The 25,162-nt window shown below is 39.4% G+C and overlaps 3 protein-coding genes and 4 non-coding genes across 9 annotated transcripts in view; 6 read left to right on the top strand and 1 right to left on the bottom strand.

Annotated features, from left to right (window-relative positions):
* The first annotated feature begins 22 nt into the window (after positions 1-22).
* trpt1 (tRNA phosphotransferase 1) lies at positions 23-5,003 on the top strand. Its single transcript, XM_085372258.1, has 7 exons — positions 23-236; positions 430-511; positions 3,036-3,205; positions 3,808-3,985; positions 4,063-4,119; positions 4,212-4,322; positions 4,427-5,003. The coding sequence occupies exons 1-7, from the start codon at positions 165-167 to the stop codon at positions 4,447-4,449; spliced, it is 693 nt and encodes a 230-aa protein (XP_085228384.1). The 5' UTR covers positions 23-164; the 3' UTR covers positions 4,450-5,003.
* fermt3b (FERM domain containing kindlin 3b) lies at positions 4,984-20,814 on the bottom strand. The gene is made up of 15 exons (XM_085372247.1): positions 20,683-20,814; positions 19,313-19,437; positions 15,956-16,189; positions 13,804-13,920; positions 13,469-13,637; positions 11,379-11,481; positions 11,159-11,266; positions 10,827-10,961; positions 10,263-10,309; positions 9,984-10,108; positions 7,786-7,892; positions 7,404-7,622; positions 7,055-7,179; positions 6,466-6,607; positions 4,984-5,785 (listed from the first exon to the last, which is right to left on the bottom strand). Exons 2-15 carry the CDS (start codon positions 19,434-19,436, stop codon positions 5,606-5,608), a joined length of 1,935 nt encoding a protein of 644 aa, XP_085228373.1. The 5' UTR covers position 19,437; positions 20,683-20,814; the 3' UTR covers positions 4,984-5,605.
* On the top strand, positions 14,037-14,108 carry trnaw-cca (transfer RNA tryptophan (anticodon CCA)). The gene has a single exon. It is a non-coding gene; the product is annotated as a tRNA-Trp (tRNA).
* trnaw-cca (transfer RNA tryptophan (anticodon CCA)) lies at positions 14,956-15,027 on the top strand. Its single transcript has one exon. It is a non-coding gene; the product is annotated as a tRNA-Trp (tRNA).
* On the top strand, positions 17,396-17,467 carry trnaw-cca (transfer RNA tryptophan (anticodon CCA)). Its single transcript has one exon. It is a non-coding gene; the product is annotated as a tRNA-Trp (tRNA).
* trnaw-cca (transfer RNA tryptophan (anticodon CCA)) lies at positions 18,061-18,132 on the top strand. Its single transcript has one exon. It is a non-coding gene; the product is annotated as a tRNA-Trp (tRNA).
* Positions 20,815-21,788: 974 nt separating the features above from the next.
* macrod1 (mono-ADP ribosylhydrolase 1) overlaps positions 21,789-25,162 on the top strand; it is a 153,112-nt gene continuing 149,738 nt past the window's right edge. For all 3 annotated transcript variants that reach the window (XM_085363014.1, XM_085363006.1, XM_085362998.1), the window contains exons 1-3: positions 21,789-22,320; positions 23,641-23,739; positions 24,960-25,067. In XM_085363014.1, the coding sequence (XP_085219140.1) occupies positions 21,900-22,320; positions 23,641-23,739; positions 24,960-25,067 (628 nt within the window). In that variant the 5' untranslated portion in view covers positions 21,789-21,899. The remainder of the gene's footprint in view (positions 22,321-23,640; positions 23,740-24,959; positions 25,068-25,162) is intronic.

The raw sequence follows: 25,162 nt of genomic DNA, 5'->3' as shown, positions 1-25,162 counted from the left end.
GGAGAACGGGAACACACAGGAAGCGAGAGCAAGCCAAAACGCTACGCGCAATGCACTGACAACAAATATTATCCTATGCAACGTTTCGCAGAATTAAAACCAGTGAAATTTATCATACAACAGCTGTAAAACGAGGTCTGAAAAGCTGAGCTGCCTGTGCGTTCATGGACAGTGCCAAAGGAGGGGGAGGAAGTGGCAAAAGAGGAAGAGGAAGGAGAGGACATCGTGGTGGAGAGGTGAGAGTTTGTTGACCCATTCAATTGGGATAATTTCCCGTCTTTTTAATATCTCATAGTATTAGCTGTATGACAGGCAGTATGAGGGTTTTGGCATGGTAAAGTCTAGGTCCTATATTTAAACCACAGCTATAATTAGAACTAAATTTCAGTGTGTGTATGTTACTGAAAGTGATGCCTTTTCCACCACCAGGACAGAGATGTCCGCCTCTCTAAATCCATGTCTTATGCACTTCGCCATGGAGCCAGCCAGATGGGTCTGCAAATGGGTACAGGTGAGCTGCTTACAGTCAGATCTAGGTAACACAGATAATGCAGGGTAGACTGGTAGGGATGCAAATTTAGCAAGGACTCTAAAGGAGTTTTCATTTGAAAATGTAGCAAATTTTCATATTATTACCTGCAATTACACACAGGAAGTTCACAAACACTTATAATGAGCATCAAAACCAGCCTCACACTTACACCTCCAGAAATACCTCGTGATTGTGGTCAGTTAGCTCTATCCTTGTCTCATTTGTGGGACGGAGAGATTTCGCAGGTCTTTCCTCCCCACTGCTGTCAGACTCCACAACAAAGACTTTAACTGAACAAACACACACATCCACACATGTGCAATAACACTAAGTGCAATAATCCTTTCTGGCATCGTTGTATTTTTACTCAGTTGTATATAGCATTCGTATTCTATTTTTATCTTATTGTATATTTTTATTCTATTTTATTCTACTGTATATAGTATATTATTTTATTCTATTCTGTACAGCTGTGTACTGTATTTATTCTTATTGTATTCTAATTTTTGCGTCATAACTTTTGCACTGTCCACTTCCTGCTGTGACAAAACAAATTTCCCACGTGTGGGACTAATAAAGGTTATCTTATCTTATCTTATCTTATCTTATCTTATTTAAGCATAAAGCTTTTCTCCAGAAGTCATTTAGCTTGTCCATGTGGGCAGTATAATCATACTATAATCATTCTGCAGTTCAAATAAATCATTAAAAGCCCTAAATCACCACTATTAAGGGCTAAGACAAGTGATGTGTACTGAAAACATAAAGGACCCTGATACATAGAGATAACCTGCATGTAATTAATGTCACCATTATAAAGGACATTTAAGAACGTAGCCTGTACATATGTTTACCTAACAGCAAAATTAAGATGGGCAGTTTAAAATAAATAAAACCCAATATAAACATTTTACTGAGTACCCAATATGACCTTTAAAGAAAATGATGTCATTCACCCAGGTATTTGTAGTATAATACTTTCTTCACAAAGTCTTCTGCTGGATATGCTTACCAATATTATCTGAGATCTGAGGGTGATTTCTGTAAACCAACATAAATTTGGTTTCCTTAACATTAAGAAGCTGCTTTAAACAAGACAATTTGGAGCTCTGACTCAGAGCAGGGTCAGCTGGTACAGTATTATACATTGAGCTACAGCCATTGCTCAGTTCCGGTAATTAGTGTATAAGGACGTAGTGTATCTGTTAATCAGAAGTTTGGTAGTTTGATCCCTGGTTGTTCCCAATGTGTATCTTGCTAAGGCACATTCATCCACTGATGCATCAGAGTATGAATGTGTGTGAATGTTAGACAGAAAAGCACTTACACTAAAGTTGTGCCTGAAATCTGCTGGTCTGCTCGTCGAGTTTCAGGGTTGTTGCTCCTTTTACTGCTGGGATCACTTTGGACATTCTGCATCTCCTCCAGTTGTTGTTGGTACTTCTGTTTTCTTGTGTTCCTTCTTTCTGATATTGCTGTCCGCTGGGATTGCCACATCTATCACAGCTGCAGTGTTCTGCTCCTTGTCAGCCAACACTATGTCTGTTTGGCTGGCCAGCAGCTGCTTGTCTGTCTGGAACTTGAAGTCCCACAGGGCCTTAGCCCTGCCATTTTCAAGCACCTTCAGCAGTGTTTGCCATGAGGACTTGGGGATTTCTAGTCCATATGTGGAACAGATGTTCCTGTATACTATCCCAGCCACTTGGTTGTTTCTCTTGGTGTATATTGTCCCAGGTACCATCTTACCTTTTTCTACTATGTGCTGGAGTGTCTTTGGAGCACCTTTGCACAGTCTTCAATTTTGGTCTTTATCAGCTGTGCTAGATTTCTGCCTCTATGGAGCTTGTGCTTGTAGCCCTTTTTTATGCTCCTAGGATCAGAGCCTAGGAGCATAATGTTTTCCTTTAGGCATGTACAAACTATGCATTGGGAAAGTCTGAGGACGCATAGAGATTAGTACCAACTAACTAGAGGAACCTCTGATTATTATCATTCATAAATTTGATTCATTGTGTTTTGTCTACATGTGATGCTGGAATGCATCCTTAGAAAAACACTCACTGGTGAAATACCTAGAGTTGTCTTAATCACAATCACGTTGCTTGATGTAAACAACAAGAAGGGTAAAAAACTTCAGTTACACCAAAAAGACTTATGCATTCAATATGAAATAAGTAGTGTGAACAATTTTAAGCAATTAGAAAAGTGGGTGATACATATTTCTGATGTCCATATAACAAATTTCACCTATGGACAGATCCCATTTAATGATGTTGTCATAATTTTGATAGCAGATGCAGACCTTAGATTTATTTTTATTTTTATTAATTTTAATATTGAACTTTTTAACATCCTTTTGCTGTTTTTTTTTTTTTTGGATTATTTGTAGAGAAAATGCTGCCAAATTGGATCAGTGCCTCAAACAAACAACTTGTTGCTCACAGGGCTGTAACATCCACAGGGGAAATTTGACCATAGTCATAACAGCTCTCTTCACATATAGACGGCTTCCTGTTTGTGGAGGATCTCCTGGCTCACCCGCAGTTCCACTCGTACTCGTTGGAAGACGTTGAGAGAGTTGTGGCCACAAATGACAAGCAGCGCTTTAAGCTCTGTACCCACCCTGAGGATGGCCGGCTGCAGATTCGGGCCAATCAGGGTCATTCAGTACAGGTAATGAGAGTTACAAAATTGTAAGACATGTCAACACCTGTAAACTCTGAGAAGCTTATACTTGCTGTTGTCAGCACATTGGCTATATTGCATTATCGCCTAGCTAGATGCTGAATTCAGTAAATATTCAGTTTGTTTGTTTGTTCTTGCTGATCAGCAAATAATTAGAAAAATATGATGAAAATGTGATTTATATACTTTTGGGACATAAAACCAAAAAGCAACTCAGAAAATGCAGACTTTGCTTTAGTCATATACCCAATTTGTGCCTAATATACTGTAGATGTGTATGTGTGGGAGAGTGTTAGTGAGTCAAAGACTATTTTGAAGAAGTTACTCTATTTCTTTGCATTCTTGGGGAATATCTTCCTTTTAAATTTTTTGACACTGCCACTGTTGTTGACATTTCAGCTGAGCATGGGATCAGTCAAACTCTCACTGGGCTTGAGTTTAATAATTTCTCTCACTATTTTCTCCGATACTAATCAACTGCCCATGACTAATTACTAAAATAAAGCAATAGTAACCAGAATGCCTTTCTTTACCAGATTTAAGGCGGCTTTGTAAATCTGTGGCTATCCTGGCTGTGTTTCCACGGTCAGGTTGTGGATCTGGAGCTGAAACCGGTCATGGCTGGTTCTCCAGACTGCCCTGCTGAGGCTGTTCATGGCTCCTACCTCAGAAACTGGAGCTCCATCCAGCAGCAGGGCCTGAGCCGCATGAAGAGGACACACATCCATCTGGCACAAGGCTTGCCAGGGGAGGACGGCATCATCAGTGGTATGCTCGTGTGAGTTTGATGGAGAGTAGCTTGTCAGGAGGTTTGTACTACAGCGTTATTTTTTTCCCCCCACCAGGCATGAGGAAAGATTGTGATCTAGCTGTGTTTATTGATGTCCCCAAAGCACTGGCTGGTAAGATTAAACCCCGATTGCTGCTGTCCAATTATCTACCTTTACTCTATATGTGTAGGAACCAATGCTACTAGTTTTATGTGTCTCTACAGATGGTATCAAGTTCTTCTGGTCTGAGAATGATGTGCTGTTGACTGAAGGTGATGCTGAGGGTAAAATTCAACCTAAATACTTCAGCCGAGCTCTAAGACTGAGACCTTCAAGTAAGAAAAACTCTTATACAGAAATAAAAGTTTAGATTTTATGCTTACGTGGATTTGGGTTCACTATTTCCTTGTTCACTGAGCTCTCTTTTGCTGTGTTCCAGGGAGCATCCTGCCACTGCAGTAACAGCAGAGAGTGCTGTCCTGTCATTGGTCATTACCGCACTCACCTGACCATGTTAGCATCCGACGGTTGGTTGATGCTTATCCCAGTTCCCCTGGCAACACTTGTTTTCCAGCAGCATCGATTTATCAGCAACAGAAGTGTATATTCAGAAATCTCCCAAAGTGGCACCTGATTGGTAAACTTTAAACTGTTGATTCATTATTGAAAGTGAACAGGACAGAAGGTGTATCCTTATTTTTATATGACAATTCAACAAACTTAAAAATACAGAAGCCTTGTTTTCCCCACTTCATACTAAATAAAGCATTGTACCAATGACTACCAGGATATTTTAACTGGCAGATCTTTAAATAAAGCGTATTGTGCATGTGGTTAGTCACGTGGCTAAGCATGGGAAATGAGAGGATGCAGACATTGAGGTTTAACGGACTGCAGTTTCCAGTAAGATATGGACTGACACGCACAGTGTGTGAGGGAAGATAACTTGTTTGAGGTTTCCTGTGTAAGAAATTGCCAAAATATGTCACAGGGAAAACAAGAGATAATGAAAAGTATACAGCTCTATTTATTTTAGTAAATGTTTTATGTGGTGAATATTTTGCCATTTATCTTATATTTCTCAGTCATATCATTACCTGTAACATTAATTTCTAATAAAAAGTTTAAGTAACACTGGGTCTGGAGCTCTGGACATTCAAGGCTTTCAATTCTGAGCAATGCTGATTACATTTCTTGACAGAGTGAGTTCAGAAAAGTAGTTAGAAGTTAGAGCTGGCTGATTCAGCTGTTGATTTTACATTTCTTTGAGTCTGATTATGACGCCTGCTGAACCTGGACCAGAAGCCCAGCAGATTGGCCCAGCAGCAGTCCATCCTGTAGGGAGGGGGGAAGTCAGCATGAGGACCGCTGGAGTCTTGAACATGTCAGAACATATCAAGTTTAACATCCACTGATGTGTGAATGGAAAACTCGGTGTACTTACAAGTTTCTAACACATTTACAGTAAACTGAGTATCTTGTTTTTGATGATTTCCTTATCTTTTTGTGGCTGCTTGAGTTAAACATTAAGTCTTTTTCCAAGCTGGTTTTCCACTGAGACACAGGAGGTCTGATGGGCTGTCAACCATCCCATTGTCTGGGCTTTTGTGTTTCAGTCTTAGAGAGCTTCGTGGCCACCGGTCAGCTTGTGGAATAGCTCCTCATTGAGCGTTTCGCTCTTCTCCCGACTGCGTGTCGACATGAAAATGTAGCCTCCGATAAACTCATGAACAATTTTGCAATCAGCAGTCACACAGCTGAAGGCAATGTTCACATTCCCTTCAAACTCAATGGCCATCTGGAGTAGACGAAAATTAACACAAAAGAAATGCAGAGCTATTTAGAAAAAAAATATTAATCCAGGGATGAAAAATATCTTCACTACAAATATACATACATATCCCACGTTGTAAGTCATTAGGGCAATAGCTCCTAAATTTTCTTTCTGGTTTTGTAAAAGCATATTCATCAATCTCAGTTTCATTTCAGGTTTTTCACCTGGTTGTCTGTGCCCCACAGTTTCAGAACCATTTCCATTAAAAGATCTGACCAGTAAGAACTATAAATGTCACTTTATTGAAAGACACACTGTCAGCATGTTTTCAGAAGTCTTTAGCGTGCAGCTAAATTCATGCTTGGTTTGTGGGTCTGTCTCTAAACACACAAGCTTCTTTTCATTCATGCTCAGTTATCACAAATACCATTGTGTAATAAGGCATTGTACATCAGTTGTACAAGAAGTAATTATTCTTGCAAGCCTAAGGTTCAGGCTTCAGACTACTCAGAGTTCTCCCTCTTAGACAATTTTCTAAAACTCTTGGTAAAATATGAGGTCAGGACAGCGAGTAGAAGGTTCAAACCTCTTGTCAGAACTATGAATCATAAAAACCTCTGAGAATGAAAACGTGAAGTTGAAAATGAGCATTCTAGACATTTTTAAATTATCAGACAGAAGCCTGTTCAAGATATGAGTCATACCTGTCTAATATCCCAGTTGACGTTCCACTGTTTCATGTTGTTGTAGCGCCAGGTCTTCACTACATCACCCACACTAAGGTCAATACGGATCAAGCGATTGGGAGCAATGCCGAGTACCTCATCCTTCCGGCTGCCTTTGAACCTGTTTGGGGGGGGGTATATTTTGTTTAGATTCCTCTAAGTTAATTAATTTATTTATTTTAGATAAAAGTCAGTCTTGAGTCCTCCATATAAAAATGATTAAACTTCTACAGAACTACGCTTAGTCTGATGACTTTGCACATTGCTGGTGGAAGGATGTTTAAAATTTTTCTTTCTGTCTACCCAAAAAGTGAAAAAAAAAATGTTAGGTTAGTTTCATTTTTTTTAGCATGAACTACATTTCTGCCGATCTTGGGCGTGCATTTCCCTCGACTACAGTCTCTGCTTTTATGCTGTTAAAACATTTATAATGTTCATAACACACAGAAGGAGGATGTTCGAGGTCAAGTGCTTTATAATAACCTTGTCACAGTGAATTTCGGTCTTTGATGTGTTCACTGGCACAGAATCAACTCTCAAAAGCTTTAAATGAAACTTTAAACTTAACCTGACAACAACGTATGCAAGCCCAAAGTCAGGCAGGGCTTGCCAGATCTGCAGGAAGCGCATCAATGCATCTGTCAGGGAGAGCTGAGCCACGTTCTGGTATGCATCCAGGATTCGAGGGGTCAGCTGGAAGAGCAGGCAGAGGGTAAAAGGTGAGATTTAATTATATATTTGCTGCCATAAGCAGTTGCAGATTTGCACAGTTGCACAAAATTACTGTACTGTAAGGTCATTTAGGTTGGTAATTTGAGCCACACAAAATATATGAGATCAAAAATACTGCTTTGTGAAAACACAAGACAATAAATCTGCAACATTTATCCTTTTGTGGCCTGTTGCTACATCTGTACCTGTTTGGGTTTGTACTTTTTATGGTAACGTGGTGACACCAGACTGTGAGTATTGATGCTTTCTTCGCTGGCATTTGCACTGCTGGAACTGGAGTTGGTCTTTTGCATCGCCAGGAAAGAGCGGATACTCTGGATCTCACTTTGGAAACTGCTGTCGGCGAGGGTCTTGCCTTTGGATCCCAACCGGCACCCTGCCATCCACTGAGCATACTGCTGCTCCTGCAGGGTGAATTTCAAAGACATAACATAGAAAAAAGAGCATGAGAGACAGGTGTGACTGTGGTCAGAGCTGAGATGATGAACTGAAGATAGAGGCATTGAAAATGAAAGGATGTCACACGTAGAGATGAGAAGAGGTGTATGGGTGTGCGTGTGGCCTCACGTTCTCACAGCGAAGATAGACCTCATTCATGCCTTCAGGTGCTGGAATCAGGAGTCTGATAAGGAACTTCTGAGCAGCCACATTAACGTCTGGAGCCACCTCACATCCTGTGTAAAGGAGCAACATTAAAGTGGTATCATTAGGTTCATGGTTAAGCTGTTAAAAACAAAAAGCGTGTAGGAAGAGACTGATATGATCCCCGCTGATTCTCCTCAACCTCCTAAGACCCGAACTCTTCCATGTCATGCATTTTTAATTTCTCTTTGATATTTGGGCATATTGGGACCCGATGAATGTAAAAACAAAGAATCACCACATTTGTTTTTTTTTACGCCATTTTTGTTCCTAAGAAAAATGAGAGCCACATATGAGGATATTCGTTTTAAATTTTGATGAAACAGAGGCAGTATAATGTCCTCGTGAGTGGATATCAGGCCCTTGTAAAGCAAAATTTAGTATTTTGGTCTAGACAACCCAAAATGTGATGTCCACATATGTGGACGCCAGGTCCTAGGAGGTTAATTCACTTTTAACTCATAGTACTTATCTACCTTTAGGTGTTCACTTCTTGCAATATATTAAAACTCAGTGTCTGATATGTGATTCCATATGTGTTGGAAGTTTTTGGACTTCTTCACTGACAACATTAACACCAGAAGATCTAAAATGTCACCCCCGCATTTAACATTTTCAGAGAGTCAGTCAACTTCATCACTGTTCTCTAAATATAATACTTGCACACTTCTTCATGGCAGCTTTTGGTCCACTGTCTCCTTTTATTCTGACTATTTACGCTATAATTATTTAGCAAATTGAGTCATTCCTTCCTGTTTTAAAACACAGTCATGCAGCCGTTTCTAAAGAAGCATAAACTTTGCCCATATTTCCTTAGTAACTGCAGACCGATACCAAAGTTACCTTCCTTTGCCAAGATTTTAGAAAAAAATTCTCTTCTCCCAAGTTGCTTTCTAGATAAATACTTTTAACATTTGAACAACAAAACATTTGAAGCATAACGTAGGACTGCAGGGTTTCTACACTGGTTTTCCTCAACCTTTAGTGTCCAAATAGGAAACGGCTTCAGTTTCTACTAACTGTGATATCCCTCAGGGATCCATGTTAGGTCCTCTTTTAGTTTCAATATATTTGTTACCCCTTGACTCTAGCATTCATGAATACAACATTTACTATCACTGTTACGTGATGGCACCCAGTTTTATCTGCCAGCCACACCTGACATTGACCACTCCTTTAAGAACCTCTTCGACTGTTTGAATGATCTGAAATCACAGATAGCCAAAATATCCTTCAACTTCAAATCATAGCATAACTGAAGGTATTTTGCCTTCAGTTAGGTATTCTGCTAGAGTCTTTACTGGTACAAAGAAAAGACATCATGTCACTCCTGCTGTAGATCAGCAGTATGGAAGCTTGTCTCTGCCACATAAAAAAAGTGACTTATATGTCTAAATTTTGGGTTATAATCTCAAAATTCAAACCTCAGAAATCTGAGCCAGTAAGTTGAATTTTTGAGATACCTTACTAACAATATCAACTTAGTTCCCCCTGCTTACAATCAAGCTTCTATACACATGCAATAGCTACCTGTGAAATTTCTAAAAGGTTTTAAAATTGTACTATTTGTTTTTAAAGACCTCCATGGCCATAATATACTACAGGTCTTTTTCCTCCAGGTCCTTCAGCGTATCATCCCAATTTCTCTTAATGTCTCTTCTCAGCTAAAAACAGGTGACCTGTCATTGCCTCTAAGTTCTGGAATAGTCTGGCTTCCCACATAAGAACCTGCTCAACAATTGACAATTTTCATTCAGCTCCAAGACCTACCAGGCCCATTTTCATCAAGTTTGAAGTCTCTCATGGTTTGGTCAAGCTCACTGTTAATGTTTTCTTCTACTGTTTTATTTAACTTCTTACCATTGTTACAATTTAGTTGTTTTTATTCTCATTTTCTGACTTATTTTCCAGTTATTATTTTTATTATATCATCTATTTAGGCAAGTTATGTGTTTTGTAATTGATTTTTGGAGAGTTGGATTGCAAATAAGTGTGCCTGGAAATCACTTTGGGTAAACATCTGTTATTTTAAAATGTGCTAAACACTTACCATTCTGTTAATAGCATGGTGCACTATATATAGCAGAAAAACATAACATAAAAGTACGTAACGAAGTCATTACCTTTGAGGTTAATCATTTGAATGGGCTCTCCTATGCTTTCCTCTTTGCTCTTGAAATAAGAAATGGAGGTATCTTGGAACTTGAACCAGTATTGCTTGTACCCCTTCAGAGTCAGCCTTTTGGGTCTGAAATATACATGTAATCACATTAGCTGATTTCACCAGGGATTTTCCCCCCAGATTCATAACAAGTTAGAAATAAAGAGGAAGGTTACTAATAAATATTTATTTATTTAAAGAAAATGAAATTTATTTTAACCAGTTGGAAACCAGCTCTCACCTAAATATCTTCAGGTAGTCAGTGAGTTCTGGTGCTGTCATATTTTCCTGGATAAAATGCAAGTTTTTCAGTTAATATGTTTTAGCAATAAAACTGTTAGTCAATCAATGTTAGTTTGACATAAGACCAAACATTTAACTCAATGCTGTCTACATCATCAGTGGATTTGGATCCAGGCTAATACTACCATTAATGAAATATCTTAAATCAGGTGTTCTTAAAGCCAATCAGGGGGACAAGGAGGCCCATATAGGAAAAATTCTACCATGAAACACTGATGTGCTGGTCTATATTTTTTTAACCATGAGTCAGGTGCATATCACATTTAATAATGTCAGCTGTACTTGTCAGTGTTAGGAAGGTTAAAATTGAAGTGAAATAATCCCTCTGTTTCATTCTGTGATCAAAGTAGTAAAGTGTACAGTAGCACATATCATCACAGGCAGCCACTGGCCTGCAAGCCACACTTTGAGAAGCCTGGACCTAAATTGTTATAAATTTCTGTTCCCCGTTATTAAAATAATTTAATTTTAAAAAGACTCGGGTGAGACTATTGTATCTGACCAGCAAATCAGATGCAGAGCTGCCTTCTCCCTCCATCTTGACCTCCAGGGACTGCAGGGCGGAATCCAGATCGTCCATGGCTGGATTGTTGCTCATGATCTGGGGCTCTGACTGAGCCACCTTACTGATATGATACTGCATGTAAAACGAGACAGAGAAATGTCCTATTTAATCCAGTTTTATACGACACTGCTTTACTGACGATTGAATAGACCAGATATCTTTGAGGAGTGGGAGAACATTTGAGTCTCTATATTATCTGACATCCAGCGAAATGTACACTTCCATTAGAGTGATTCACATATTTCACTGTCAGCAGATGGATTTTCTACCTGCAGAGCTCCAAACAGCATCATCTCCTCCTCGGTGCAGTCGATGTCTTCCAGCAGGATGGCCCAGCGTGCCTGCTCATAGAGCTGGGTCAGACGTACAGCATCATACTGCAGGGTGGAGAGGAAAGAGAAGGATGAGGTCAGAGAGTTGATATACTGGCAAAGAAATATGCACACACACACACTCTCTGTATTTGTGTAAACACACACACACACATACCTTAGAATCCATATCGTAAGTAGCATAGTATTTGAAGCGAAGCCAGAGTTTATCACTCTCTTGGATGCCCTGCTGCAGAAGACAACGGGACGAGTCCAACCACCTGAGAGGGACAGACAAAGAATATATATGTTTATGATTTCATATTTGTTACATCCATGTTTATCTGTATTTAAAATCACAAGAAAATACTATTTGACATCATATAGACAGCTTGACCTAAACAAAGTAAATTGGTAACATGATTGTTTTTAGAAACTACATCTTATAGCAAAACACAGCAGAATAACAAAAAATGTGCAAAACCTTAAGAAACAAACATATACTTCTATATGAACTATATTCTGTATTTCACTTAATTTTATAGTAGTGTACAAAAGTCTAGGGTGTGATCATTATTATTATTTAACATAGTCTGAAGTGTCTTAGCCAAGCTTTCTTGTCATTTCTTTAAGTAGTCTTCAAAAATAATTCCCCAGGATTCTTGAAGGACATTTCAACCTCTTCTTTGAATGTTGGCTCTCTTTTGTTCTATTATCTGTCAAGATGATCACACATTGCTTCAATTATATTAAAGTCTAGGCTCTGGGGAAATCAATCCATTACTGATGGCATGCTTTTACTCCAGTGTGATCATTGTCCTAAACACACTGTCGTCAATGAGATGCTTTCCAGATGGTATTGCATAGTGGATCCAAATCTGACTGTACTTTCCAATGCTCATAATTCCATTTTTACAAGATCTCAAACACTGCTGGGTGAAATGCAGCTCCAAACCATGGCACAGCCTCCACTGTGTTTTACAGACGGTTGCTTGCCTCCTGCATACATATTCACAACCGTTTGAATGAAATTTTTCAAATTTGGATTCATCACTCCATAAGACCTGTCACCACAGATTTTGTTAGCACACCTCAGCCTTTTCTCCATATATATCTACATTTTCCTCTCAAGCATCCTTCCACTGACACGATTTCTGTATTAAATGGATTAAAAGAAGGGACAAATGCATCTCTCTAGTCCTGTGTCAACTCTTTCCTGGATTATTTCCTATTTCTTAAGGACATGACTTTCATGTACTGTTTATTTTTCTTTTTCTGTCCTCTACTTCTAACATTTCCACAAATGTTCTAAGGACACACTGCACACTCTGCTAATTAATAGCTAACAGCTCTCTGGGAATAGGTGCAACAATACAAATTTATGCCAATCAACTGTGTTATCTTTAACATTTTACAAAAATAGAAATAAACAACACCAGTTCATCCCTTGAGTTAGGTGTCATTTTATGCTTGCATGACTCATAGGTGTGTTGAGGGTCTAAATAAAAAGAAAAACAAACAAAACATTCTGGTTGCTAAGGTACAAGGACTGGACTGAAAGTGGGTGAAAAATCATTTAATGTCTGAAGTCTGGCTCCTTGGAAGTAAAATATGAAGAAATGACGTGTGGCTCAAGACTTTTTCACATTACTATATTACTGACTACTTATTATAAAGCTAATGATATAATGTGCTTTATGTAAGCTCACGTATTTGATGTTTTCAAAAAGTATTTATTTGATGTGTAATTATGCAACAATGGCTGAGGCAGCTGAAGTTTAAAGCGGCTTTGAACTTTAGAGAGATAAAGCAGGAGACTTTAAAAAAGCTGCGACTGTGCCTAATTTATTACATCAAAGAGTCTAAAAGCCCTTCAAACAGCTCCTATTTTAATACATTTGTAGGCACTGGCGGTAGTATCTTTATGAACCAGCATGCGCATAAGATAAAATATGTCTGAACTCGAGATCAGAGGAGGCCACTGCTTCAGTAGATACAGCTCTGAGTTCTGGAAACCCCCAGTTTTCTTTATCAGGACTGATAAAGAAAAAGAAAAGTGGCGAGTGATTACACCGGCCTTCTGTATTGTGGGGTAAGAATACTAACTGAGGCAGCATCCCTGATAGCTAGTTAATAAGAGGACTCAGTTTGTGGGGAACTTGTTTGTTAAACATCTTGCATTAGTGTGACATGGACAATGAAACTCTATCAGTTCCCCTCTGCGATGTAAACACCTGGTTTGACAGAATGATACCTGTGCACACATACCTGCCATTGATGTGAGCCTTGTCCACAACGCTGGCTGGGCGGTACTGCTTGGCTATGACCTCAGGGGCAGGGGGAGGCTGACTGACTGACAGCATCTTGTAGATGGCCTCCATCTCCGGTGAGTCGGCAAAGTGAGCGGGCATGCCGTTATACAGACAGGGCCGGGATACTGCAAAAGGAGTGGAAATAATAAGGTTGACCTGCATAGTTTTAATTAAAATGACAGCACACAATGTTTAAAATGTTTTTCAGGCCTTTTACATTACATGGGAAATGATTTAATTTAATTTTTACTATGTTATGCCTGCAGTGTAAATAAAATGTGATGCGTGTACCCGAGGAAAGGGGCACCTCGGTCAGGTCGTAGATCTCTGGTGCCAAATTTTTGTCTTTCTTCTTTTTCTTCTCCTCTATGGGTCGAAGGAGGGAGAGTTCCTCAGGGTGACGAATGTCTATTAAAAATAAATAAATAATATGTACAGTAACAGTGCTGTAAAGGTGATAAGTTATTCAGGGGTGTGTTTACTTCTTGTATTAAGCTGATTGTTAAAGCAACACTCAAAGCATAGACTCTGTGGCGCAACGGTAGCGCGTCTGACTCCAGATCAGAAGGCTGCGTGTTCAAATCACGTCAGGGTCAAGTCCTTTAATATCTTACCCTCTAACAAAGCTAGATGCTACATTTGTATCCTCACTTAACAGCAATCTGTTAACTGACGATCTTCACTCATAACTGATCTAGGTTCTGCTGGAGCTTTCTTCCTGTTTAAAAGTAATTTTCCTTCCCACTGTCACCAAGTCCTTGTTCGTTTTGATTCTTGATTTTTCGTGTATTCTCTGTATTATTGTTGGATCTTTACCTTACAATTAGCAGATATCTTCATCTTACTGGAGAATTGTTCACAGGCGGATATAATACCAGAATTAGTACATATAATAGTAAGAAACTGTTAATGTCAATGCTGTCATTTTGCCACTGACGTTCCCCCACCTCCAACTTGTCAGTATCGTTGGATTGAAACCTTGCACTGTGAAAGGCTCTGATTGCGCAGTACATGCACTGTTGTCCCGATAAGGATTGGCAAGAGATGAGAATCTGTTAAACTGACAACCCTGGTCAAACGGCTGTAACATGACCTTGTGGTGCAATAGTAGTGTGTCTGACTCCTGATCAGATGGTTGTCTGTCTGAGTCACTTAGGCTCATGGTTCTGAGAATCTCACTCCTATCCTCTAACTAAGAAAGACATTAAAACTAGGGCATTTTAATAAATTAAAACCAGGTTCTTATTAATATTTGCTTGTGTGTGATGTGTTTGTAGTACAGCAGGTAATTTGACATAAAAGGAGATTTTCATAAGTACCAAAAATGGCACATATACTATAAACAAACTTTACTTTAGTATTCTACCCCACCCCAAAAGTTTTCCAGTGTTATTACACTGACACTTTGTATTGAGTCTGACCTGAGAAAATGGCCACCTGTGCGACTCTGTGGCGCAACGGTAGCGCGTCTGACTCCAGATCAGAAGGCTGCGTGTTCAAATCACGTCAGGGTCAATTTATTTACTGCTTAAATCAGTGAAGTGTAAGAGTGCATACCAAAATTATAATTTGGTATTCAAAATTTCCTTTTGTTGAACATTTAGTGCCACTGCAGAGCTGCTTTTATTTATCTCATCTCAGGAAAATGCATTCCTCTTTTCCTAGGTCTGGTCATTTTCCTCTTCCTTATATCAAACATCTGTTGTCTTTATATTACTTTAAAAACTAATTTTATTGTCTATTAGATGCCAACTAGGTGCCTTTATATGCAGTGGTGTGCAACTGCAGCAAAGTGGAATTTTGGAGCATACATACTCCCTACAAATCCTCACATACACCTCTTGATATTGATCCATACAAACAACATATGAAGCAATGTCACAACAAAGGCAGGAAGCAATGCGGGATTTAAAATTAGAAATAAAAAATAAAAGTTTATAGTCAAGAGAATGTCCTCAACATGGATGTGTCTTTTCTGCCAGTACAAGTGAGCTCTAGGAGCAAATATAATTAAAAAGGAACTGCTTACTTCATGATACCAAGCCTTATCTTTGAACATGTGTGTGACATTTCTATAGACAGATGTCATTATTTTCCCCCTTCCGTGCTGCTTTAAAAAACCTTTCCAGTCTGCTGGCCCCTCCCGGGGATTTCTGGTGAGGAATCGAGACCAAGAAGTGCCAGAATTAGACAAAATGAAAGCACAAAGCAGATGGGGAAGGCCCTCTCTGGCAATAGTTGCAGTCACCCTGCGATGTATTAATGAGGCACTTTGACACATTTCACTGATTAAATTATTGTGAACAGCTATATTACAGCTTGAGTACTTAGAATCTGCAACGGGACTGAGAAGGAGAGATGAGAAAAAGAACTTAGATGTGTAGATGTTGCTAGCAAACAGAGAACTAGACAAAAGAGAGAAATGAAAGAAAGAAAATCTTACTAAGCATTCTGCAGATGCCCATCACTGTCTGGAAGACGGGATTGGAGAAGCAGACCCGGAGCCTCAGTGTAATGCCGTTGGGCAGACCCAGTCTTAGGGGCTTGTGCTGGGGCATGAAGACTAGCTTGGCATCAGCGTGGATACCATATTTCTCCAGAGTCCAGGCTGTCCGCAGCAGCCACCGCTGCTTCTGCTCCCACCACAGCGCATGATCTGACCAGTCCTGTTTGATCTCTGCAGAGGACAGAAACAAAAGTCAGAGTAAAAAGAGTTAAACTATTCAAGAAACTGAATCTGGTCATCTTTACTTTAAAAATATTCTAATTTACTTATTACTACGATGATCGTCGGATATTTTAAATGGCATTTTACTTGAAAAATAATGGATTTTTAATTGACTTTTTGTATGGTTAGTTTTAACAAAAGCCATAAAGTGATTTCTTGTCTTTTTTTTCACAAAAAAGTACAACTTAAAAGTTTCCACTGACCATTAATCTTTTGTAAATATAAATGAACCGTTTTCCGCTTATATTAGGCAGCCATACTTGACTGTGTTATGGAAATATGTTTCTAATATTGTCTCCATTCCCATTTGAATGTAACAAATATAAGAAAGGAGTCAATACAGTCTGCATGCACAGCATAACTATTGTAGAACAAACAAAAGGAAATGTGTGAGCTTAAAATTTAGAATTGATGATAGAGCTGTTGTATTGGTCTGCAGCTGCTGGTATTACCTGATCTCCCCCACAAAACTTTGGTTTTCACCTATTCGATACCTGGTCTGCCTCCTCATTTACATTATATTACTAATAAAAAGAATACAGTATTACATTATTATTACTGCTGTTGGCCACTTTACTAGATATGTATGTCACATGTCATGTCCTATCTCTCACTCTGCTCTCGTTCCTTTGCTCGTACCAATGGCTCCCTCTCTAGTTCTGCTGGAGTTTTCTTCCCGTTAAAAAGGAGTTTTTTGTTCCCACTGTTGCCAAGTAGGGGTCCTGCGATTGTTTGGGTTTCCTTAGTGTTTTCACCTTCACAACTTACAAACCATAGCGTCGTGTTTTTTTTTAGTTAAAAAAAATTGTTATTAGTACGTTACACATTTTACGTGTGTGAAGTATTTTAGGATTCGGGGGAGTTAGCGTAGTTAGTGTACTGTATGGTAGCAACAGTGCTTATGTTTGCAATTGCTAATTAAATATCACAAATTCGTTTAATTTTTAATATTTAATTAGTGACATTTGATCATTAAAAATTGTTTTCTATGCTTTGAGCAACACTGCTATGACACACTATATAACATAATTTCTTTGTTTAAAGCTAACCCCAGCTCACCGCATTTGTGACCTAATAATTAACTAGTTTTTTGTTTGTTTTTTTCCATTAAGACAGGAAATGGTGTGTAACCATAGTTGGTGCACACACTGTGCAGACTCTGTGGCGCAACGGTAGCGCGTCTGACTCCAGATCAGAAGGTTGCGTGTTCAAATCACGTCAGGGTCATTTCTTTAGTCTCTTACCCTCTGAGAAGTCTCGATGCATGCTCAGATGACTCACTTCAGTCTCGAGACTGAAGAAGTCACCAAACCTTTTTTCCACTGAAAACGCTACTTTTTGGGATACCTCAGTATTACATTTGTATCTAAAACCAGCAATCTGTTAACAGAGGATCTATTCTCGTAATTCATCCAGGTTCTGCTGAACGTTTCTTCCTGTTTAAAATAAGCTTTAAATGTTTAAGGTTTAACATTTAAGAGACTGACATGAAAAACGGTTTAGATGTTTCAGAGGGTGAGAGTGAGCAACGATGTTCATTGGAAATACATCAACATTTTTTCAAGACATTTCAAAATCTCTGAAAGGAGATAATAACACTTAACAGAATATCAAAAAGTACTTTATGAGGGACGATTTCATATCTACTACCCACTAGTGCATAAAAATGATGAATATATGCATTACTCATTTTTCAAGAGGGTAAAAGTTTGATGAAAAGTTGAGTAAATGACGTTATAACAATAAAAAAAATATCAGTTGTAATTTTCTGACCGACACCTTGCATTGACTCATTGACCTGAGAAAATGGCCACCTGTGAGACGCTGTGGCGCAACGGTAGCGCGTCTGACTCCAGATCAGAAGGTTGCGTGTTCAAATCACGTCAGGGTCATTTCTTTACTTATTTCTGCATTCTGTTATACGATGCTTTACACTGCTCTTATGTGACCACTACCAAACAATGCTAGGCAATAGCCAGATTGTTTTCAGTATGTTCCCACATGGCTCATATTTGTCTGCTAGTTTTTCGTTTTTTCCACACATTATTTACACTAATGTTCCTGAAACACGTCATAGGAAAGTGCAGCCTCTTTATTAACTGGAATATGTTCACTACAGAGTTAAATCAGCAGGACCTTATGGATCTTGGATTGTGAGAGATGCAGCACAACACTGTTACCCACTCTGCATTGATCCTGATGTGATTTGAACATTTTCCTTATTGCTTTTCCTTATTTTCTGTTGTCAGAAGTTCACATACACTCAGCGACAGCTTGGATCTTTTTTTAGACATTGGACAAGTGGTGACACATCTGAATAACGCATCTGGGAACATCCTTGGAATCTACAACTGTTCAGAAATGGCAGCAAGGACCTTCCCAACTTTTCCCATTGTTCTGAACATTGGTCAGTCCAATGATTGCAATCAATTTACTGTTTGTCCAGTGCAGGGTTCGTCTGGGGTGGAGTCTGTCTCTGCTGTCAAAGGGCTGTGTAATCTTTTGCATGTGTACAAAACATGTTTAAATAATGCGTGACTGATTTTGATTGAATGCATGCATAGACCTGCTCGCAATTAACAAGTGATCAATTTGCCCGAGCTTTATTTATAGCTTTGTTTCCTCACTTCTTCAATGTTTGCTCCTAGGTCATTTACATTCATCCTCTCTGAAACTAAAACAGCCTCATGTGATTGAGCTGTTTTGGTTAGATCTTACTGGTGTCTGCATGATCCGTCCAACCTAATTGGTCTCACATTGACAAACTACTTGATGAAACACATGTTTAGACTGATGTTGTCTTTCTTGCTGAAAGCAGTGGCGGAAGAAGTGAACAAACTAAAATTGAAAACATGTAGCAGGTGACAAAAGAAAAAAAATTATAAGAGCAGTTCAGAGGACTTGTGACACACTGTGTGCTGAATAATTCATTCAGTTTTCTTGCCTTAACTATGCATTTGTAATTTTGTTAACTGTATGTGAACTCTTGTGTGAATATGTAAATTACGACACTAATTTTAGTCTGAAGTGTGACTGAGAGGAAGACAAAGAGAGGAAGACAGAGCTACCCACGTGTCTTTTCCACCAACTTGAGGATAACCCCTCCGATGTGAAGGTCGGAGGCCACGCTGATGGTGACGGGTGGGGCATCGAGCCCCAGGTCCTCCACCGTGACTGACAGGTCCCACGCCGCCATACTGGAAAAAAAGAGAGCGTGGGATAGTGAGAAAGAAATGCAGGAGACAAGCCTGACAGAGCACAGTGACAGATAAACAGACAAACACGGAGAGAGTAAACAGCTTTATCGCCCTCCTCCATCTTTTATGTGATGGATTATGGGTGACAAATGCCTTGTGTTTCTTTTTAATTGTCCTTGTTGTTACATATGTGACAACGATGACAAAGACAATGGAAGAAGACGTGTAATTAACTTTCCTTTGTTTCTTCGCCACATTGATCAAACTGTGAAAAATCAGCTCCATGAGACTGACATGAAAAACTGTTCAGATGTTTCAGAGGGAGTGTTAGGGTGAGAGTGAGCAACGATGCTCGTTTGAAATACATCTACGTTTTTGCAAGACATTTAAAACTCTCTAAAAGGAGATAAAAACATGCAAGAATATTACAAAGTACTTTATGAGGGATAAGTTCATATCTGAATTATGAATTATGAATATATGCATTAATTATTTTTCAAGAGGGTAAAAGTGTGATGACAAGTTGAGTGAGTTATTTTATAACAATTAAAAAAAATTAAAAAAGAAATCGGATAGCTTTGGTCATATAACACCTCCTTCTGCTTTTCAGGGCATTTAAAATATTGAATGAGACAAAGGGAGGATATTTGACCTGCCAATCACTCTTCGGCCTATCAGAGAAAACCAACTTTAACCCACATAATACTGCGCAACATGACACAGACACACACGTATAATGGATGGGATGTCCACTTTGATGAGCACTTCCTGTTTCTGACTTAAACTATCACCATGGATGCACACTTCCGCTTTCTGACCCACCCAAAGTGAGAAGTTCATCCCCCGTTAAGACAGTGTCCTCCTGCATATGTATGAAAAGTAGAAGCCCACCTTGAAGATATTGGATTTATGGACTGAAATGTGTCTGAACTTAATTAAGAACTGAAATAAGAGCAGATAGAGACAAAACAATGCATAAATAAAAGTTTCACACCCCCTGCACCTCTACTTAGGCCTACACTTTCCACATCTGTATGAGTCTAATCATAATTTTCCATCTGTGTGACCACTTCATCATTTTACATTTCATTTCATGAAGTGGTGAAAGTAAATACATGACCTCAGATGTGTGTATAACAGAGAAGCTTCGTAAACATGCGCATACACACACGCCCTGTCCTAAACTTGCTCTCTGTCCTCATGCTGTCTCTCTCACACACACACACACACTTTAAAGGACAATACCGTCAGTTTCCCGCGTCCAAGGTTTTGAAAAATGGAAACTGGGGACCCCCTGCGCCTCTGTCAAGATCTCTGAAGAAGTTTACCAGGTTTTCTCCGAGAAGGTTTACCAGTTTTGTCTCTCTTGGGTTGTGGTCTCTGCTACTTGTGTCACTGCTGCTTGTTCCTTTTTTTTTCTCTGTCAGTTTCCGACAGGCGGAAATGTGAAAAGGCTCAAACATTTTTCACTGACAGACTGTGGGAGTGACACATATATGGCAATTTGGGTGTGCATAAATATGTTATTTTTGTGTGTTGAGTAATCAGCAAAAATGTAACTTTAGGGTGTGAGTTATGAGTTCTATACTTTAGTAGCAGCACTTTCACCTTTTATTGACATATCAGACACAAACCAAAACAATTTCATTTTTATGCTCGACAACTAATAAAAATTGGCGCATTTAAAACCAAAATTCATTGTCTCCTGTCTAACATCCACAAAGATAATAAGGAGTTCATTGTTTTTAATATGGGGAAGATACCTTTATACAATGATAGGCTTGCTGTGACTACAGACTGTCTTTTGTTTTTTTGAATCCGCTAGAGGGAGACCAAATACGGACATATTCTTCTGTACGAGCGTACAGTTAATGTTGCTTTCAGGGCTAGATGGCTTTTGAAGAATCGGCGAAAGTGTCGATTTTAAGTCAAGATTACTGCGTAGGGTTGATGCTTTAATTTGTGTTGTCCTGCTACCGCATCCAAAACGACTACTTTCTGGAAACGTCTTGTTAAGATACATATTCGTATTCATTATTCTGTGGGCTGTAGCAGGCCAGCGTGTTCTTATCATGTAACGTCAATGTTTCCGACAGTCATGAAGGCGGCGCGCTCTTGTGGTTGACGGTTTCGACTCTGCTACTCGGGTCGAGGTTTTCGCTGGGTGGGAACTTGTAAATAGAAACACCCTCAGCTGTGTAGTCTACTTATTTCACATGTCACAGCATAACTTGTTTAATGACACCACTGAAAACCATTACAACTCACATTTTTACAGGTACTTATTTGGCGGCAATTAGCAGGCTCCCCTCATAAATGGTACGGTCCCATCTTAACTTCCCAAACAAAAATGGCACATGAGTGTTTGTGAGGTGTGTTGATAACGAAAACGAAACAACGACGTGTGGCCGACACTGCAAACTAGAAAGCCGTAGCAGCACGACCCGTTAGTTTCCTCAGACATGGCACTGCAAGTATCAGCTCGAGTTTCCCGTATCGGGGCTCTCCCGTACTACACCGGCGGCCCTCTGTCCCGTGTCAGTGCTGACACTCAGAGTGTCGGTGTCAAGTTCAAACATATTTTAACTCCTGGAAGCCCCCAGCTGGGAAGGAGGCCAGCAACAAGTGCTCCCCGCAGCCATATTAACGCTGTCCGCCGAACTGACAAGTTCTCAACGACAACACCACTTTGGCGGTCCAGCCGAGGCACCCATTCCTCCTTACCCCAGGTGAACAGAGGCTGGCTGGGCAAGTTTGCCCTCGGTACCGCCTTTGGAGTGAGCACAGCCGTGCTGGTCCAGTCTCTCCACACCGGAGCTTTCACCGCCATGGCCCTCAAAATTAACCTCGACTCTGATAAGGAAGACTGGAAGAAAACCAAGGGTGAGAGAATTCAGTGACAGAGGCGAAGATTTTAATTTAAGTTGACAACGCTTAACCTGCAGGGCCTTTGACGCGTGTGTGCGGTCACGTGACCGCCAGAACCTGTCCAGCTGTTGTCACAGGGATCAACAGTACCGATAAAGCAATTAGTGGTAACAGATCAAAGTACACATGTATTTCATACACATTATACTGTATATTAAAAAAATCGAATTAATAAATTAAACTTAATAAATATGTAAAACACACCAATATTTTTAATTAACTGTTAAATTAAATAATACATGATTAAAATACAGTAACGTTATAAAATTATAAATTATGGAATGAAACTGACTTACTGCTGCCTGAAGTTGTAAGCTTGTGAAAAATTTCATGCACTATTTAGTTTCCTTCATAAGGTTGTGGTCTGAAGTTTACATACACTCATCATAGGCATGAATGTCATGGTAATTTTGGGCTTTAAATTGTATTAATTTTTTTAAAATTTTTTTTATTAACTGTTGTTTTTCCTGAATGAAATGATTGTACAGCATACATCTTTAATGACTTAAAAAATAAATTAAAGAATAGGATGCACAAATTTGAAATGATTTTTGGTTCTCTTTAATCTACACAGGGTGAAAAGTATACATACAGGCTTAAATGGACACATACAGCCCCATTGATATTTGGTTAAATGTCTGTTAGCAAGTTGTACTCGAACAGATGCTTTTGGTAGCCATCAACAAGCATCTGGCATAATTCTGGCCAGATATCTGACATCTCTTCTCGGCAGTTCACTTAACTGGAGTTCATTTAAATTCAATTGTTTCCAGTCATAGAGCTGGAATTGAAGCATTATCTAAAAGTTTTCAGTTGGGTTGAGGCCAAAGCTTAATGGAGCCATTTCTCAACAACTCCAGATTCCATAGTCAAACGACTATATGCAAGAATAAGTTTTCTGGATGTGTCACCTCCTTTGCAAAGTCTGGAAGAAGATCCAAACTGTCACTCTCAGATGAGAGGAGATTGGTTTGGTACAACCAGGAGTCACAAAGACTCAAGCATGTCATGAACTGGAAACTGCTGGAACACCAGCATGACTGAGTTTTACATTGTCATGGACTTAGAGGGTGCTGACCAAATTTGCTACTGCCTACATGGACAGGCCAAAAGCCTTCTGGAGAAATGTTTTTCTCAAAATCTGCCAAGAAGAGTGATCAAATATTCAGTCAGAAACTCATTGATATCTGCTCAAAGTGCAAATGACAAATACATTTGATGTTATATGTTTCAGATGACTTACTGCCTGTTCTCTTTATCTTACTTTTCTCTCAGACTACCTGCTGTCTCTGAGCGTGGAGGACAGGCGTCAGTACTACTGGACAACTGACTACAAGCCACTGGATGAGATCTCAGTGTGGACTCCCACTGCAGGTCAGACCCTCAGCATCAGTCACAGTTACCATTCTGTTCACAAAGAGTTGAGTGATAGTAGTGGTAGGGTTTTCCAAGAGTCTCAGATTTCCAAGGTTTCAGATCATTAACAATTATTTTAATACTGGACAGACCCCATATGTAGCTGCTCCGTAAAGGTAGGCATAAGATTCAGCTGCTAAAAAATGCAGTCTGATTATAAACATCAATATATTTTCTTCTGAGTGAAAAAAAATGCTGCCCCACACATCTCTGGTTTTTAAGAGACAATGATAGGCAGTGTGCTCAAACGCTGTCAGGCGGAGTCAAGTTTTTAGAAATGAAAAACTATTTTGTTTTGAATTAGCTGCAGAGCTTTCAGTGCACAATATTGTATTATTTAACATTATATAGGTATATTTAGAATGATGAATTAAGGTGGTGATTTCCAATATGCACTAGAGTGGTGTGCAGCAAGAATGACTCTCAGCATTTTGAAGTCTGAGGTCATGATCCTCAGCCGGGAAAGGGTGGAGTGTTCACTCCAGGTCAGGGATGAGTTGCTGTCTCAAGTGGAGGAGTTTAAATATCTCAGGATGTTGCTCACAAGTGAGGGAGAGTGAGATTGCAGAGTATTAGCTTGTCCATGACCTTCCTCTGAAGGGTGGCTGGGTTTCACACTGAATAGAGCTAAGTCAGATTGTTTGATGGTTTGGGCATCTGCTCTAGGATGCCTCCTGATCACCTTCTAGGTGAGGTATTTGATGCATGTCCTGACAGGAGAAGGCCTTGGAGCATCTCTGTTTGATATCTCCATGGATGGATGGATGGAGGTCATACATTTGAAGGGTCACTGCAGATCACTACACTTGCTTTGATGAAGGTTGTGGAAACTAATAGTTTTTAGTGCTTCAATGTGTTTGCTTTAGATTCACTTTGCTATATAAAGGCCTTGAACAATGAAATGACAGATCCCTCTTGTATGAATCTGTATCTCATACTGTAGATGCTTGGCAGGGAGTGTGAGAGTTCTGACAGTCGCTTAAGGATTGAGTGCCTTCCTGGCAAATCATTTCATTACATACACATCTTGTGATCTTCTATAAATGGTGGCAGCCTTTTCCAAGAATTGTTTAGGACATGATGCTTTTTGTATGCGTTGAACTACAGATGTATCCCCTGTGCTGATTTATCAGGTAAGCAAACCTGGTCCTGAGGCTGTTTGTGTCTCTCATCATCAGGTGGTTCGCAGCCAACTGACTACAAGAGGAATGAAAAATTGGACCAGAAGATTTCCCTTTATAACGGCGACATCACCAAGCTTGAGATAGACGCTATAGTCAATGCAGGTATGTGTGTGTGTGTCTATGTTTAAACCTTTGTGAAGTTGTCTATTTTCACACAGGTCAAAATCAAATGTAATTAAAAAATAAATTGATGAAGC

The sequence above is a fragment of the Diplotaxodon limnothrissa genome, linkage group LG2, assembly GCF_057381915.1.
Source record: "Diplotaxodon limnothrissa isolate DT_005_m linkage group LG2, D_limnothrissa_male_GT1.1, whole genome shotgun sequence".
NCBI lineage: Eukaryota > Metazoa > Chordata > Actinopteri > Cichliformes > Cichlidae > Diplotaxodon > Diplotaxodon limnothrissa.
The sequence above is the reverse complement of the archived record's forward strand: the minus strand, read 5'-3'. Positions and strand labels throughout refer to the sequence as shown.